General features: G+C 34.2%; 1 protein-coding gene across 2 annotated transcripts in view; it reads left to right on the forward strand.

The window, feature by feature from the left end:
- RTTN (rotatin) overlaps positions 1 to 19,216 on the forward strand; it is a 79,558-nt gene that overhangs the window by 44,185 nt on the left and 16,157 nt on the right. For both annotated transcript variants that reach the window (XM_039549691.1, XM_039549692.1), the window contains exons 33-41: positions 1,068 to 1,260; positions 3,979 to 4,061; positions 10,053 to 10,161; positions 10,840 to 11,038; positions 12,026 to 12,116; positions 13,394 to 13,547; positions 13,692 to 13,829; positions 14,673 to 14,884; positions 18,660 to 18,765. In XM_039549691.1, coding sequence (XP_039405625.1) covers positions 1,068 to 1,260; positions 3,979 to 4,061; positions 10,053 to 10,161; positions 10,840 to 11,038; positions 12,026 to 12,116; positions 13,394 to 13,547; positions 13,692 to 13,829; positions 14,673 to 14,884; positions 18,660 to 18,765 — 1,285 coding nt within the window. The remainder of the gene's footprint in view (positions 1 to 1,067; positions 1,261 to 3,978; positions 4,062 to 10,052; positions 10,162 to 10,839; positions 11,039 to 12,025; positions 12,117 to 13,393; positions 13,548 to 13,691; positions 13,830 to 14,672; positions 14,885 to 18,659; positions 18,766 to 19,216) is intronic.

The raw sequence follows: 19,216 nt of genomic DNA on the forward strand, positions 1-19,216 counted from the left end.
TAGTTTTACTGCTTCTACTAGATCTGGTTTTGGGTTTTGTTTTGTTTTGTTGGGAGATAAACTTGTAGTCAGTGTAAATGGAGGGGTTAGGGGAGAGTCTCTTGGGGATAAGTAGTGTTTTCAAATTACTTATTTTCAGTTGGTCCAACTCTGCTCTCTCCTGACTGCCAAAAAAGTTTCTAATTAGCTTGGAGAATTTTTCTTTCCATAATTTTAACTAGTTTATTTTTTAACTACTGCAAGATGCCCTCTAAAACTGCCTTTCTGAATGTAGTTGGTTTGAATTTTTCTGAGTTCTGCCTTCTTTGCACTTCTAATTTTATGGTCAGTCTAAACCAGATTATGTGTAGCTTAATAAAACTTTCTGGTTTTTTGTCTTAACATGGAAAACACTGTAGAAACATTTAACAAAGGCAGTCAACTGAAAATGTTTATTTGAAATATGACTAGAATCCATTATCTTAAGGTATAAACCCATTGCTCTAGGAAGTTTTCCCTGATTTAGTATTTTCCCAGTTTTTCCCTGTCAGTATTTATAAAGAAATAACTGAAAACCATATTTCAAAGGGAATTTTTTTTTGTTTGTCTTGTTTTCTAAATAAATCTTTTCTCATAGAAGATTGACATAACTAGGTGTAGTATAATGACAGTATACTTTAGAGCAGGATGACTTTTTCAGGATATTTACTCTTATCTAAGTGTGCTGTTTTTCTAAGGAAAACTTTTTCATTACTTGATATCTGTAAGTAGAACTAAATGAGACATTAAAATTGTAAAGTGTACTGATACATTTATTGTCTTGAAGCCACTCATTTATAGCTTTTCATGAGTTTCTACTTAACTGTTAGCACACTTCTCAGGAGATAAATAGCTGATTTTGCTGAGCCAAGACAGCTTTTATAAAAGATTATGATTTTAGCTCAATGTTAAAATTTGCATTTCATTTTTGGAATTTATTAGTTACAGCCTGTAAACCAGTGTACACACACATACACAGCATTAGCCTTAATTATTCTATGTAAAACATTTCTTTAAAGTAATGATGTTTGTGGATTTCATGTCTTCAGGGTCCTTGTGTACATGATGAAGAATCTGGCCTCTCTCACACAGGAATACCTGCACTTAAGGCCCTTTTGTATCACTGCCAGTTCTATGAACAGGTGAATCAGATGGTGAAACACTGTTACCTGGGATGTTACATGTTTGATTTGAATTCTTACAAGGAAGACAACCTCAACATAGAAAAAGGTGGTGTAACTGGTAAGTGATGTTGATGTAATCTTGTAGTATTTTAAACCTACTTAAATAACTTCTAATTTTGAGTCACCTCCAATAATTCTTAATAAAAAGGAAACTAAAAATATATAAACCCTGCACTTAAATATGTTGTGGAGTCGAAATATTGCTGTGAGGATTTAAGTAAATAAGTTACTAGTTTAACTAGTTTGCATCTCCAAAAAGTTGAAAATGGAAAAGACATAATTGGTTCTGCAGTGCATTTTCTTGCAAAATATTGGCGGTAAAATACTTTTACTTATTTCCACTTTGTGACATCCAGTCAACTTTCATACAAGGAAAATTTGGGGAAAAGAAATATGTTGACTGCTTTTAAGACTCCTGTTTCTTGATGTGTTCAACTTCAAGGTCACATGAGTAGGAGTGGACTCTAATAATCTGAATTAAGCTGCACTCTGAGACATTCAGATATAATTTAATTCATAGACTGATGAAATGTAATACTCAGATTGGATTTATTTGTTTATTTTTAACCTGTATACCCTTGGGATATCTCAGATCTAACATTTATATTGACTAATCATTCACTGAACAATATTTCTAAGGCTCACTATATGATGCATTGTGGGAACACACGTTCTTGTCCAAATTATATGATGATCATAAGTTTAGAGAGCTAGGGGATTTTTCAGAGCTCAATTAATAAAAGCTTTCAAGGGACAGAAAATTAATGAGTTCTTTTTCTTTTCGTTCCTATTTGGGGCCTAAGTTTCCATATTTTCATCTTTTAAGACTGTAGATTTAAATAGTTCTTTTTAAGTCGTCATGGGTGGACTAAACTTCAGACAAAGCTGTTTAGAGAAGCCTTCCCACTGAATCATGAGGTGGAGGAAGGACCCCCTTGCTCTCTAAGCTCCTCCTCAGAGTGGAGCCTGGGTGCAGCTGGATCCAATCCTAGACCCAGACTTTGTCAGTGGTTTAAATCTAAGGAATTATAGAGGTATGGTTGAACCTTTGACTTTATCCTGTAGGATTAAGGATGCCAAACCAGATATATTTATATAAGAATGAATGACTTACTATGCTAAATGATGAGACAAAAAGATCTTAATCAGCATTATTTGCTACACAGTATAGAAGCTAAAACTACTAGTATAGTACAGTATAGTGTGCTCTATTAAAGCAGCTGTATTACAGCTAGCAAAAAAGAAGCAATTATTAAGTAGAGATTGATGTTACTCACCCAGACCAATGACCCTGGGCACGTCTCTTTTGCTCAGTCTGGAGGAGTGACCTTGAGGGGCATCCCCACCCAAGGGAGGAATCTCCACACGCACTTCAAGGGGTATTTTAGAAGAACCTGCCTTTTGAAAGTGGGACTGGACTTTGAGAGTTTAAAGTGATTGACTGTCAGTCATATGTCTCAGGCCAGCTGTGCCTTAGGATTTTTAGATAAACGTGGCAGATATGATAAAGTATCCTTCAACTCACTATCAGGATGTTTACCTTTTGGGCTTGACGAGTCAGGCAGGTTTTAACATAATTCAATACCAAAAGCAGCATGACACCCCCTCTCAGTTCACCACTTATAGTTTTGTAAAGTAAAGTATTGTTTGAGTTGTTTTCTGCATTGCAGGCAGAGCATCCTGCTAAAGTCTGCATTTGTTAAACCTGTTCCAGAGGCATGAACAGAAGAGGAATTTCCCCAGCTAAGTTACAGCTTTATGACAGACCCAAGGAAAAGAAGCATTCTTGGTTAACTCACTGAGAGAAATACCTCAGCAGTATACAAAATCCAAGATATTTTACTGCTCCCATGGTCCTCTTATTTGTGCCTTTTGGTAGTTCTGTTAACGATGCAATGTCTTATCTAAGAGTAACTCAAAATGTAGAATGATACAACTTTTGAGTGAGCAGTTGGGATAAGTTTTATCATGTCATTGCAAAGCAAAGCCAGAAAATACAGTATTTCAGGAATAAGAAACAAATTTTTTCTTTCTTTAGAAAGCGGAGAACAGGACCTAAACCCTGTTGGGTTTTTCCCTATGTAGTTTTCTCACATTTTTCAGGAATATAAAAAACTCATCTGCAAAGTTATGCTAAAAATAAAATAGTTCAGTTGAGTAATTAGTGAAGACACATATAGGACATCTACTTTTGTGGGCTTTGCACTTGCAGTCTGTGTAGTCTAGCTTTATTCTTTATTTTCTCTTCTAAATATATGAAAGTTTCTAAACTATTATTGACAGATTTGTGCTATAAAATTTTTGGCACGTTTTATTCTAAAACAGATTTACAAAGTAATTCTGCCTGTATTTTATTTATGAATATGGGTTCTCTTGAAACTACTTCTCTTAAAAAGTGAATTTGTTTGAAGACAAGGACATCTGTTCATTATGTGTGTTCTTTGAGACCCCAGTATCTTCAATACTTTTGTACTCTTGCATTTTAACTAAAACTAAATCTGAACTATTTGAAATGACTAAAGGTTATGCAACTGCAGTTTGAGCGAAGTGTAGCTTTTTCTAGACTATGTTGCACTGAAAAACTTCTATTTCTGTTTATTCAGGGAATTTGATGGATAAGATTTCATAGGTGCACTGTGTGAAAACTTGTATTCTGAGATCTTCAGAAGGATAGCTGTGGTTGGCTACTTTTTCACTGAAACAATCCTTTAAAAAGCTTGTTATACTCTCTGCTGATCTTACAGTAATTTTGATTCTTATTTTTGTTTCCCTACAGATTTTGATGATTCTCTTAATCTTTGGAAGGCTCCACCGAGTCAGAGCAAATCTTCACATTCTCACTCAACATCTGAAACTATGGTAACTTGCAGAGTAATCTATTAATTTTAAATATAAAGTTGTTTGTAAACTGCTTTCAAGAAAATTAGCATTCTTAAAATTGTTTAAAAAACTCCAGCAAAACACAAAACCTGAAATTAGTCAGAAATTAGCTGTGAAACTAAGTTGAAATTCACTCCAATGTAGCTTTAATATGCTGAAAAACCCTTTCATGATTATTGACCTGAGCAAAAATAAATGAGATAGCTTGCCTTGACTAGCTCAGTGCATAAGGCAGTACTGAATTCTATAGCTTCCCACAGCAAGACATTTTCTCTAGAGATTACTCTTTAATTGGCTTTATTGACAAAATGTGGTCGTCTCCATTTCTGGTTGTCACTCCTGTTGCTTTTATCCAAATTGTCCTTTCAGAGTGAACCTGTATTTACACAACACAGCTACAGAACTGGATCAATCAAAGCCACATAAATACATTGGGTATTCTGTGCGTGGACTATGAAAATGCTTTTGTAGAATTTAAAAGTGGCACAAGTGTTTGCAGGGCCCAAAAAGGACATGCAAAACAAAAAGCAGGTGGCTGCTTGAAAAATTTGTTTCTGGCTAGGATGACTACTGCAATGAAAAGCTGTCCACATGTGCCATCTTTCAAGATGGCAAATGCAAAGGAGGAGAAATTGAAATACATTCTTTCAGTTCCAGGGTGGACTTGCAGTATCAGTTCAGGCTGTGGAGGAAGCTTTTATAACATTCATTAGTTACCTGATAAAAATCATGTATTTTTCAAAGACTGCGGTATAGCTCCAATAAAACTCTGACATGTTGCACTGAAATCCATTTTTTTTGGTTTAATATTCAAAATTTTTCATTTAAGAATGACCATCTAATCTATTACGGAAGCCAGAATTTCATTGCTCAGAAATTTCTTTTTTCTTAAATAGATGCATGTACTGATGTGACAAAGGCTGATAAATTACAAGATCCTATATTTTTTTATTGATTAAAATTGCTATTCCCAGTTTTGCTGTGGAACATGGTAAAAATAAAAACAGAAAAACCAGTATTGAAATTTCATCTCAAAGTATTACACAAGTATAATTTCGTTACTCTTTTGATTCTCTCTTATAAATGTATTGCTGTCTAGTACTCATAATGTTATCTGGCATGTTTTTAATAATTGAGGAAAAAGTACAGTCTAATTGTAAGCTAAAATATGTAATTTTCAGAAATTTTATTAATTAATTTGATGTTCGTTAATCTAAAACAACAATCCCCCTCAACCCCTTGGGGTTATTCTAAACACAAATATTCAAATTTGAAGATTAAAACCAAAATAAATGAAAGTGCATGTCAGTCAGGAGGTATATGCAATCATATTTGCTGCTTAAAAAACATTTACATAAGAATCTCAGATTTTTTTAAAAGCAGTTGTTCCCAGATCGCTTTTTACTGAATAAATTGAGTACCCTTTACTTAGAGGAATGAAAGTTGAACAAATTTCATCTTGTTTTTTTCATGTTACTTGAAGGCAAAATTAAATTCCAGCAATTCTTATCAGGGATGGGTGTCTAATGTACTTAAAATTGTGCTTGAGTTTTTATGAATAATTTTAGAGTTCATTACATTAAATTTCTTCAGCTTCAGTAGCTTAAAAAAAAAGAAAAAAAGGAAAAATAATTTGGAGTCAACTACATCAAGTTAATGTATTATATTTATATATGTACAGTAGCATCATAGTTTAACATAAAGACTTAGCTCTACTACTCCATTCAACAGATAGACAACTAATTATTAAAAGTGGAAAGCACAGTGTAGTACTAAGATACACTAATTTATGTCAGTCTTCCACATATTGTAGACTTCATACTTACTAAGCTTATGCTCTTACAGCTAACCATGTGAGTTTTATAGAAGTTTGTGTTTTGTTTTGTTTTCCTTCTTTCCCTGACACAAACTCACACTAAGACTTTGATTGTCATTTCTGGAAGTTAGTTTAATTTCCATTTATCCTTCATGGACATTTTTAGCAACTGTAAAGTTTTGGTTTTTTTAAATTAACTCAGTTTCTTACCTTTAAAAAAATGCCAGTGCTGACATGACAGATTGAAAATTTCCAAGCTGCAAGAGGTAGAGTTCTGATGTTCCAATGCCACTATTATTAGGAGAAAAAAGATGGAGGAGCGTAACTTTAATGGAGTCTGATTGCAAACTGTATTTCAGAGCGCAGTTACCTGAAGTGTCTTATCTAGTGAAGTTAGGAAATACTTCTGAAAATTCAAACTTGTCCTGAAACCAGCCATTTGTAATTTATTCCTATATAACTTCAAGTTTTTGGGTTACAGTTCAACCCAATTACTGTTTTCATGTATGAGTAAAGAAATACAGTTATGAAGTCATTACAAAAAGTTTTTAGAAGTTTGTTGCTAAATGTTGGATGTTGATGGTGCCAGGAAGATATTGTTATTCCAAGCCCACGAGATGGCGTGCTTTCCCCATCACATATGGAAAGGAACCTGCAGGTCTTATTGAAGGGAGAAATGTGTTTTAGGTGCATTGCACAGATTGGATGAAAACACCCACAAATACCTGAGAATGGGCAATCAAGCCAAGTAGAATTGTTTCTATTGAAAACTATTCTCTGATATTTTAATAACATTTAAAAAAAAAAAAAGGTTGATCTAGGTATGTCCATATCTATTCCTACTCCTAACATGCTATTAGTTTTCCCTGCTTTCCAGTTTCATGTAACCAGTACTTTATTTGAGATGTCTGCTATCATGAGCTGATTTCACATAGGGTCATATGACCTTAACTGAAAGTTGCAACTAAATTACTTTTTGGCTTCATCTTTTTTTCTCCATCCCCAATTATTTTCCCCAAATTTGCAGAAAGAAGAATTGAGAAAATTACAAAGAGTGTCAGAAATTTGACAGAGACCATAAGTAAAATTTTGCTCATTTTATGCAGTAAAGAATAGTTATGCGGGGATTAAATCAATGATTCAATGTAATAGAAAAAGACAGCAGAACTGGATTGTCTGTTCTGTGTTAACTCGTGTGGACTGTATTTTGTGTCTTTAAGATCCCAGTGGATTACAGATTTTTGTCAAATTCATCTTTATTTTTCTGTGAACTGGAATGTGCATACTGCAAAAAGGCTAGTTCTGACATGATTAATAATCTTGGTCTTTTATAGAATAAATAGTTTAAACGTTAACTCAGGTTATCATTAGAGAAGACAAATCCTTACTCTTGTTTTAACCAACATGTTTGGTTTGTGTTTAGTACGTATGACAAGAGATCACCAATCTGCATGGAGATACCAACTTGCTTGACACCGCAAGGCTGTGTCCAGGACATCTTAGCAAAATGAGCAGTTATTAAAAAACTTGAGCTAAAAATTATTTGGGCTAAAGATCTACAGACAGTTCCCAGACAGCTTTAAGTCATGGCCATTCTTTCCTATGAAATCTTCTTGCTATTTTTTATGAAATGTGTGCTTTATTTTCTGGAACCGTGGTTACCAGAGTGTTATACAGTTAAGTGATTTAAACCTTTGAAAAGAGAACTGAATAGAATTAATCACTGCAAGCCTATTAAAGCAATGCCACAGGGATTTTTGTACTAGAGGTTAAGAAAAGAGCTTTTATTCCTATCTGGTAGATAAATGGCAAAACCCTCACATTTCTTCTGTGTTTCCACTCTGACAATTTTTGTATTCTTTTGAATTAGTTCTAATCTGCAGTTGTCATCTCCTCTCCACACACAGAGAACCTTTTCCCCTGTTATACCCCCTTCTAAAGTTTCACTGTTAAGCAAAACAATGCTTCATTGCTCCCAGGACCAATATGGTGGCAGTAGTAAATATCCTTTACTAAAGACTTGTGTCCAGTGTCCCAGACTTCCAGTTCATCCTTATCAAAGGTGATTTATAAAAGTGGTAATATGTTTTTTTTTTCCTGGAAGGCAGAACAGTGTGGAAACAACTTCTTTGTGTTACTGTATGTTTTCTGTTATGATAGCAGAAAATTTATGGCTTTAATCTATTTCCCACTGTGAAGCAATTATCAATAATGATATTTTTCTAACTAGATAAAGCTTTTGCATTTTTTTTAAATTTTTTTTTTAACATAACTGAGAACTTCTTTTTATTTTCTTGCCCAAAGTGTTTAGAGAGTTGTAGGATAGAGAAAGAACAGTTGTATGGGGTAGCTGATACTGTTTACTAATATGTGAAAGGTTGTATAATTCATAATAATATCTGTAAGATGAATCTCAGTATAGTTAAAGTCTTTTTCGGGTTTTACTTGTTTCAGAAGAACCATATGGACTGTTAGAAGTTACATTTTGGGTTTGCACTGTTTAGGGAAAAGAGTTATGGTTTTTGTCACCTATTAGAATGCTTGGAATTGAAGTATAGTGCTGAATAAATGCAGAATTTGCCATGTGTCAAGATAGATTGGTTTGATATAAATAATGGATTTTAATAATTATTTAAATTAGCAAGCATAAACTTTAAATAGCTTATTTTAATTGGAAAATATGCTTTTTATTTGTGAAATCAAAATAGAATTTGAATTTCAGTCACTCAGTACAGTTTGGTACTGCATTTGGCTAATAAGAAAATTATTTAGCCAAGCATCATCCTAGTGTTTAGGTGATCCAAGCTCTGTGTGAATTCTGGGTTTTGGACACACCCCCAAATCTTACAGTAGCTTGTTTTATGTGTTACAATAACCCTCTGACTTTTCTTGAGGAACAACTGAGCAGGCTTGACAAGAAAGACTCAAGACTGTAGGATGAACAACAGTGGGAGACCAGAGGGAAATGGGGGAGAAAAGGAAGTTACAACATGGAGGTTGCAAGGATACAATAGCTAGGAAGAGAGTGATATGTGATTTCCTTCCCTGCACCCGTTTTGTCTGTTAAGTCACTTTTAACCATTTCCTTGGGTAAAAATATATTCCAGATGTTATTCTAATAAACCTTTAAAAAAACCCCAAACCTTTGAAATATTTCAGTCTTCCTTAGAAAGCTCACTGTGAGGAAAATTCTAATAACACCCTTCTTCAGGTTGTAACTGTGTAGGGATTTCTTTGGATTCCCCCACTTCCAGTATTCTTTGCTCCATATAGTGACACTCTTGAAGAAAATTGTCTGATGTGAATTGTCCATCGAGAAAATGAAAACCAGAAGTGAAAGAGTGACTTGACATGATAGATACTTGTCCTATGCTCTGAAACAGGTTACAGGTCTTGTTTCACAAAAACACATAATTTAGCTGGACACTTTGGGTCTTCTGATCTCAGGCTTGTGGTTTTAAACACAGTAGCAAGAGAATTAAGAACTTTTGAAAACACACAAAATTCATAATGTAAATAATGCAAAATTGGTAGGAGGAGCATGGTATGATGTCAGTACAGTTATCTACTGTCATTTAAACATCTCATATCTTCACTATGCAATGAATATATATAGGGATCACAGGATTAAGGTTAAGAAAAGTACCCAGAGTCAGAAAGACTCAGGGACGTCAACTTTGACTGATCACAAATGTAAGTGTGATATTTTTATCTGAGTGTGTTCTGGTACAAAGGGACAAGTGTTCATGTTCTCAGTAGAGCAAATAATCCATGAAAAATTTGAGTTTAAATGCTTCAGTAATGTCTTTCTATCTTTATCCAAATGTAGGTTGAGTCAATTATATGGATGAAAAAGAAGGATGAAGAGAAGGAATTTCCAGTAACATGGGCATTGATCAGTTTTTAACTGAAGTGTTTCAGACTGTTCATATTGCCCATATTTTAACAGTTTCAATTATTGGATGTTTATCATATATACACACACATAGTGGACTAGGACAAAATTTAATCAAATTGATTTTGAACAGTAATATTTACATCATATTTGGTTTTGTTGGTTATGATGGGTTGTTCCCCCTTCCCAAGCAGAATATAAATAGAAGACTAGTCTGTAAAAGTTGGAATCAACTAGTTTCCTTTTTATGACTTTCTAGATTCTGTCTGCATCACCATCACTGGGGAGTGTTACTGAGCTTCAGGCAACAGTTCCAAGTTCAGCCAGTTTTATTCCTGAAACTGTAGTTGATCGGCTTACAGCACAAGGCAAGTCAAGCTTGAGTTGTGTACCTAATGCTAAATATAGTGTATTCACCTGCCCATATTTCAGTATTTGTTCATGCTGTACATTGTACAACTTGCATGTTGCTGGAGCAGCTGATGCTTCTAGTGGTTGTTTTAGAAGACAAACATTAAACACTTTCTTTCATATTAAATTTGACAGAAGCAAGTGAAAATGGTACTGCTTGAAATGTAACTCAAGACTTAGGTTCTCTTCCTGGCATCTAGTCACGTTTTCAACACATCAATCATGGTGTAGCTGTCATATGCATACGTGCCCACAGGAGTGTGCATGCACACACATACACAAAGATGTATATGTAATTCTCTTTATATGTAGATTGATAAAAACTAATATAATATAAAAAATATATTTATAATCATGTATGTAGTGAGAGCTATGTGCCAATAAAAATATTATTCTTTTAAAGAAAGGCCTGGGAATTTGCGTCTTTCCAGATTTGCTACTTATCTTTACTTAATGCCTCGTATTTCCTGTATCTGATTTCTTCTTTTTTTTGCATTCATTCCTGAGTATACAGTTTAAATATAGAGAGGACTTGGATGTTTTATGAAAAATAGAAATAAATTTGTTTTATGTAACTGCTGTAATTTAATATTTTGGTTGTTTTGGTTGCTTTTTTTTTATTCAACACACTCTAGGTCAAAGTGATACAACCATAACAGAATCTCCAAGTGAACATGATTCTCCCATGTCTGCTGCTCTGTCTAAACAGCGTGCTGTAGTCACACCTGCCCTTTTGTCCGCTGTTTGCAGCCTTCTGCACAATCTGCTGGTTGTCATGCCAAAAGATACTGGAATTGCTCTTCAACAAACACATTTGCTAACAACTCTCAGCAGGTATGAGATCAATAACTGTTGAACTACAAACAAGGTATAGTGATAGAGGTTTAAAAAATCTTTGCATGAGATCTACCCATGTTTCTTGCTAAAACTGTTAAACATATTGATCACTTCTTGCTCCTGAAGTGTTCAAAACTGCTTTTTAAAAAAAAAAAATACAATCAGCTGAAGAAAAGAATCAGAATGATTTCTTTTTTTTTCACAGAATAGGTAGTCAGTGATTCCATTTGTGGTCTATGTCTTATACAGGACTACTGTGTTCTTCTCGTGATGTTTGAGGTTCTTGTCAAGTATTTCGAATTACAGATCATTTCAGCTCATTTTATGATTTTCTTCTTTGAATTGTATGAAATATTTTGAAGATGAGCCAAGGATTCTCACACTAAAAGAGAGTAAATAGAACTTGCCAAATTTGGCTGATAGATCCTAGTGTTTTACTTCTTCTTAAAAGGAGGAACCGCTTCAAAGAAGTCTTCAGATTTTATTCCATGTTTCCACTTCCATTATAGCAAATTCTTTTGTCTGTAAAACGTGTTTGGGAGTCCTGAAGTGCAGCATGAAAAACTAGTTCATTTTTTGGTAAAAGTTTTCAAGAGCATTTGTAGTTGCTCTACATGCTCCAGTTAATGGAAAAAATGAAACACAGACAAACAAAAACCCCCAACGACCCTCATGTGAATGCAGCTTATATGATCATAGAGCTGTTTATTCTTCTAGAGGAAAGAAAATAAGAAATCAAATAGGAAAAATTTATTTTTGCCAGTACAGTAACAGCTATTGGAATTTATATTAGTCTAGCTATTTTGAAGCAACTTACTGCTACTATAGTTGCCATAGACTTTCTTAAAATAGTGGGGTTTACCAGTAATTGTGTCTTACTTTATTTTTACTCTGTTTATGTATATTTTTCTCTTCTCTGAAATGTTAAGTTAATAGAACGTCTAATTATTTAACTGTATTTCTAACCAATTTATTTTGTTTTAGTCTTGTAAGTGCTAATCTGATTGAAAGATGTATCTTGGAACTGAAGGCTCCATTGGGTCATCGATGTCATACAGAACATGTAAAAGCTCAGGTTAGAGAAGCATTTGTTACTTTCTAATTTTTTGAAGTTATGAATTTAATTATGTTAGCCTAATTTATGATCATTAACATAGTCCAGACAAACTGCTATAGGCATTCATGTGAATCTTTGTGCTTTTGACAAAGCTTAAGTGAAAATAAACCATTTTATTCAATGTAGAAAAATTAATTTCTGTGTTAGAACTATAATTAGGATGACCAAACTGAAAATTAATTGTCTTTAGAAAGTAAAAGTTAAGTTTAGCCATTGAAGAAATTCTGTAGTAGAATTTTTTTGTTTGTTACTGAAGTATGAGCGGATACTGCAACACGATGTATCAGACAATGAGGCCCGTGGAAAAGAAATATATATGGACAGATTCTTGATAGCTGTTTCAGAGATGTTTATTTCTCCAGCCGCATGGCCGGGGCTCTGCCAAGGAACTGAGGCAATCACGGGACCAAGGGTCCTTCTGCCCGCGCAGGGAACACAAACCAACCCATGGGAACGAGGCTGAGCAGGGGCAGGGAAACCCCGTGTCTGTGCCCTCAGGGCCCCTCTGCCAGGGCTACACGGCAGGGGAGGGACCCCAACATGAGCCAGATACAGTTACTGACACATTGGATATTTATTGTCTATAACAAACCTAGCTGCTTTGCCTTGTCTGTGATCCTGCAGACACTTACATAGTTCTCCAGTAATTTTGATGTATGCAAACTATACAGGGTTACTGCTGATAGAACTACCTTTTAATCAAATTTATCTCTGTATATACAATATGTAGAACTTACTGTTTCATGACATAGCACCATTTCATAGCTTCTGCTGCTCTGCATTCAAATTTATGTTGAAGAAAATTACTCCTCTAATTAAAGAAATGTGTTTCTACAGAAAACTTACAAGAGTAAATAAATATGTCAGTTTCTGTTTCTAGGAAGACAGATGTATTCCTCAGTATTAATGACCATTCTTATGTTTTTCTTTGTGAGCTTCCAATGAGTATGCTGCTGTACATGTAGCAAGAGTCGTGACCTTTGCACAAGGAGCTTTTGCTTTGTTATGAGAAAATTGATTGCACGCATATGTTTCCAGACTAAGGTTTCTGTTTCATCTTCTACAGTAAAAATTAAGAGAAACATTTTTAATTTTATGCCCTATTATTTATTTTAAGTGCTGTATATTAATTCAAGATGTTATGAATTGGTTGATGTAATGTGAGTAAATTTGAAATAATGTGGAAGGTGTAAATATATGGCTTTATTTGATATCTTTCTACAAATATTTAACAGGTCTTGTTACTACTTCAGTACGTGTCATCTGTGTCCAGGCTTCTAAAATCATGTTTATTGGTGGACTCTCATCTTGTAAGCCAGGATGAACTGTTGAAACCTCTCTTGGGGAATACCTTCAAGATTCTCACCGTGCGCCCCAAAGATGGGTTAGGTAATGATGTACTTTCCTTTATAACCAGACAGAGGCAGGTCTTCATTTACCTACCACCTTCACGTAAATGGACAGGTGTGGTCAGGCTCGGCTTTCCAGGTTTGTGCACAAACAGTTTGATTTTTTTCTGTGTTATCTTTGCAGATACCGAGTTAACGTCTGTACTTCATGAAACATGGGTAGACTTCTTCAGCTTTCTAGCTACATTACTGTGGAAAAGTGGCCAGATATCTTTTCCATCTGTGACAGCAGCCCTTGCAAATCACTGTACAGCAATAATTGGTAATGACTATTCCTGGATGGTTTTTTTCCTAGCAACTAATCAACAAATAGAAAAGAGAGTCATTCCTGTTTAGATGATATTAAGTAATTACTAATGAGATATCCACAATGAAAACCAAATGTGTCCAGAGCTTGACTGACTTGTTTTGTTTTCTTCACATGTATGGATTAGTGATTTTAGTTGTAAACCTTAACCAAATGTAGCATTTGTGAAATGATCCATTAGCACTTCAGTTTTTTCCCTTCTGTTTTTTTAAATACCTTGCATAAAGGAAAGCAAAGTTTTGAGGGGAGATAAGAGACATAAGAATTCAAGATTATTATACAGGGGTTTGTTTGTTTCTTTATATTTTAATTATTCTTATGTTAGTTACTTGCATAGCTAGGCAAGATTCTGTGAAGTGCTTCAATACTGGAGTATGAGCATAGTCCAGACAAGCTTGTGCATGTTAAGAGATCTAGTGAACCCAAATCCAGTTGCAAATAAAGTAGCTAATGGATACTGTTTGTTTTATGATGTAAGCTGCTGATAAAGTGAGGAGAGTTCAAAAAATTACTGAACAAATGAGTGAGTGAAATGGAGATTGCTTTTTTGTTTTATAGTAAAATGAATGCAGAGCAATTAATTCATTCCACCCTTATAAAACTCAAACTTTTCTTTCTTAGGTTTTTTTAAAGACTTCTTAGATGCATAGAATTTGTAGAATTCCTTGGGCAGTGCACAGTGTAACTGCTTCTGGGTTCACATGCTTTCTTTGATAAGTCTTTCTGTGTTCTAAAGTATACTTGAGCTTTATTCATAATGAAATGTAAAAATTTTAATTTTTTTGTTTAACCTTTTAGATACCATTTCTGATTGTGTTCATCTGTCTACCACATATCCTGCTTTATATGTGGCTAGTTTACAGTTCCTCTCTGTCCTTTTGAATGAGGAAGGAAGAAAACAGCTCCAGGATAAACAGAGTGTGTGTCAGAATCCAACTATTAGCTTTCTTCTGGATCACACTGAAGGATGCCAGGCACCAGTAACTCAACTTACTGCATTAATTATTCAGGTATTTAAAATTTGACAAGGTGATTTCAGGATATATTTTTGCATTTTTTATTCTTTTACCTCCTTTATATTTAATCCTTCCCTTATTTGCGGATTGGTAAAATGTCTTCTGTCACTTAGTAGTAAGCAAAGTTATATGTGAAATCTGTGTCTAATTTGTTTTCCCTCACAACTTAGTTCTTTTATCTATATACTTATTGTTCTTCTTTAAATTATGTGCAGTTGTCACTGTAACAGTCATAGTGATCTATGATTAGAAGTGTAGTGTTTTTTCTGAATGATGCACATTTTATATAATGTAACTTATGATTTCTATAAGTCATTGTCTTAGAACTATTTTTTAAATAAGTACCTTAGTACTATTTTGCTGTGTAAAATGTATTTTTGTTACATTTATTGGTCATATATTGGATGGTGTGACCAAAAGAATGCTTTAGCATTCATCTCCTCTCTTCCTATGGATGCTGAATTCTTGAAGAATAACCTTACTCCTACCAAGACTTGTCCTGGTATTTGTCACAAACACTGTGTTCCTTTGCTTCTCTGTTGCAGCACTGTGGCTTTATCATATCTATTGGGGCATGGTATTCTGTCCACTGAGAACTTGCTGTGTTTCAGGGAGGAAAAACTTCCCCAGACAGTCTTTCTTGGTCACTCTACCGGCCACTGAAACCAGAATTCTCTGGTTTTGGCAACTAATTTCAGATAATTTCGGTGCACAGCATTTTCCTGTGAGGACACGATTTTCAGGGACTCAAGCAAAACAGGGGCACTTCATTCAAATCCCACAGTTTACTAAATATCCTGCTAGGTTTTTGTATTTAATGCTTGCATATGTGCCTGAAACAAAACTCCTTGGCTCTGGCACAAAAAGTGTGGTTGCATGAGAGTATGTCTGATAAAGACATGTAACATTCCCCTGTTTTCATACAAATGTACATAACTGCTTATTTTCATACAAGTGTACATATCTGCCAACAAAAGGGGATGATTCTTACAGTGACAGCAGAAAAAGTTGATGCAATGAAGAATGAGCTGCAGCCAGGTCAATGAGAGGACATCAGACATAGTTTGAGTATTGTAAGAGATACCAGCTTTTAACATGCTTTTTAACTGTTCAGAGATGTAGATAGGCATTGCATTTTGTTCATAAAAGAGTTCAAAAGATAGCCTATGCTCTCTGGGTCCTTACATAGCTGCTATGATCTCCCAAAAAGGATAACAGAATTAGGAAAGAAACAACTTCAGTTTTTTAGATCAAAGTACATGTATTTGTTTACACCCCGTCATGGTGATCATTGTGAGGACAGTGGAATGAGGAGCCCATGGGATGTAAACTGAGCTATTAAAACAACAAACACCTAAACAAAATCACCATAAAAAATGGAAAAACAACACAAAAGATTTAAATATGGACTTTCTTCAGGAGAACCACTCTTAAAGAGAAGCAGTCAAGCAAATAATTGGCTAATATAGAAAAGGATGAGAGATTTCTCAAACAGTCATCCCCATTAATCATCCTAAATACATAAAATCTACAGAATACCTGATATATGCAGTGGCAAATGCTAATTTAATACCCAGTGTGCAGGTGTGAATATTAGTAGACCAGATCTCAAACTGGTATTCATTATCACATACAAGACATAGAGTAAGTGCACATGCTGACTTTGAAAGGCTTTGATTGTTTTGTGTATGTAAATGTTAATCCTTGTGTACATGTGTTTAAGATCAGAAATAAAATTAATAAGGAAATCATAATGTATACATAAATTCTCAGATTTTGGCCCTAGATATAAAACTTACAGTGTTTAAGAAAGGCTGTGATTTCCCCTTCAGCTAACTCACAGTAGGTGCAGACTAACAAAGCTGGGTCTGCTTTGGATTTATGGGACATCTTAAATTTATTGTACAGCATAATTTCAAAAAGGAATAAAGTGTCTGTTCTGATTTTAATGCTTTTATAGTACTTTAAAACTATAGAATCTGTTGGCACACGGCATTATAAATTTATGGAGTTTTTCCTGTTCAACCAGTAGTTAATCATTAATTAATTCTTAATTACTTGTGTCCCCTGTGCTTGACGTAAATTTTCTTTTTTTACTGTGAACTGTAATTCTTGATTGCAGAGTAAGAAAAAATGCATAAAAGAGCATACTTCAAGAAAGAATGAAATTTTGCTAGTGTTCAAGATGATAAAATTTAGAAAATAGTAAGATGAAATTAAAACTTTGGAAAAAGATACGGGTATAGGACAACTCACTTTAATTATTGGATCAGTTCTAGTCTGCCACATAATACTTACAGGAAAATACCCAAGAGGTTGATAGGGAAATATGGTTTTTATTACTAAAATATTCCATGAATGTTAAGAAAAAGTAAAAACAGCTAGCAATTTGATAGGGCAAAAGCCTTTGAGTAGATAAATCACAAAACCCACATCTTAGGCTATGCAGGATTGCTGGAATGCAACAATTTTTTCTTTCCTGGCTTGTGTAAATTAGTTTAAACTTTAAGCTTTCTATACTTTTAAGTGTTCAAACATCTAAATTCTTTAATTTGAAATGAAACCATCACAGAAAACCAGTTAATTTACTTCGAACACTCATGTGTTGCTGTTAGATTTGAGATACCACACCAGATCTAATAAAAACAGTTGTAGTCTAAATGTAAATTTCTTTTTTGTTGATTATAAACACAGAACGCAGTCCATGCTTTGGTGATTTGATTTGGTGCCAGTTGTCTTTATCAATGAGGTGTTGGGATTTTGTCTAGTTATTAACTTAGTAGTCCTTATTCCTTGACCTTTTCACTACTGGTTACAGTGAACACTTTAATAAATGATGACCTTAGAGCGTACATCAATATTTTATTGCATATGAAAATTTGAAAAAATTTTTAGGCCATTAATATATGGTGTATGTAGAGTTAAAATCTCTGAGGTCCTATGGATGGGTACTCATGAGATTTCTGTCTAAAGTATTAAGATTTTCTTAAGATGTTGTATTTTGGCTAACTTTAAAATATGTTTTTCTTTTTACTGTGATCCAGCAACTGTTCTTATTTTCCTATATTTTTGTGATTGCAATGGATGCTGTTTTCTGTTATTCTGGATGTCAGAACTGGCATGGTATTTTAGGGAAAATTGCTAGATAGACAAAACTCTCTAGTGGATAATCTTTGAAGCACAGACTGCTCTTTGTCTTTCAATTATCTTGTTATATGACTCCAAATAAATATTCCTTTGAAAGCACAGAGATTATACTTAGGTTATTAGAAATGTGGTGATGCTCACAAAGGCCTCACAAAAATAAGACAAGCTACCGTTTTTCACTGGTTAGAAGAGTATCTAAAATAATTACCAGTGATTTTTTTTTTAATGGAATTTCAGTATATTTAATGTCTCTTCATCATCATTGTGTTGAAGGAGCAAATTATCTGCAATGCCAAGCCTATTCCTGAATATTAGGAAAAGTATGGAATGCCAGGATTTGGAATCTAGGCCTTAGAAATGTAGAATGTTAAGAAAAGAGTAAGAGGAGTGGGATTATGAGCAAAAGGAGAAAGATTTAATTTAAAAAATAAAATTAGTTACAAAAAATAATGAAACACTTTAATGCAGACTGACTATAAACATGAATATAGAGAGGGAGAAATCTATATAGGAATACAGTGATAAATCATCCAAATGAAAATATAGACTCTATTTATAGCTATGAATACTACTTTTAATATGATCACTTTTTCATTTCAGTAATGAAATTGCATTTTTTTAGGTCTGTGAAAGAAAATCTTCAAAGGATGTGCTGAAAGAAGTTGCTACAAATGCACTGCTGTCTCTGTTAGCTGTCAGTAAAAATGCCCAGAAATGTGCTTTGAAAGGTGAGCATTTCAAAATGTACGTTAAATGATTTATGAATCAAATGCTTGCAGGTGTTTCACATATTACCTTTAAATTGTAATTTTTTTTTTCCAAGCAGAAGACCTGGGTTTCAGTCGCAGGGCTTTTTTCAGATTTTCACTAAGAAATCTTATTAATAACGAAAGTTTTCCACTGCAGATGAAATATTATGTTGTAGCCAGTTTAAAACCCTGTGGTGAAGTCACAGCTCTGTGTTGGAGTAAGAGGAGACCTGTTAGCTTTTACTACTAATGGCATATTCATCCATTAGAAACTGGAGGTTTTTCACTGGCAGTATCTTCCAATACTTTTGTAGGTGAAAGTATGCCCTGTGTTTTCAGTTCTGGCTGTACCTGGACAAGAGAATTCTTTTTCTCAGCTTTGTTCTTCCCTGACTCTGTTTCTTCGGTCCCATTTTCCAGTTTAAGTAAG

Source organism: Corvus cornix, chromosome 2 (genome assembly GCF_000738735.6).
Source record: "Corvus cornix cornix isolate S_Up_H32 chromosome 2, ASM73873v5, whole genome shotgun sequence".
Lineage (NCBI taxonomy): Eukaryota > Metazoa > Chordata > Aves > Passeriformes > Corvidae > Corvus > Corvus cornix.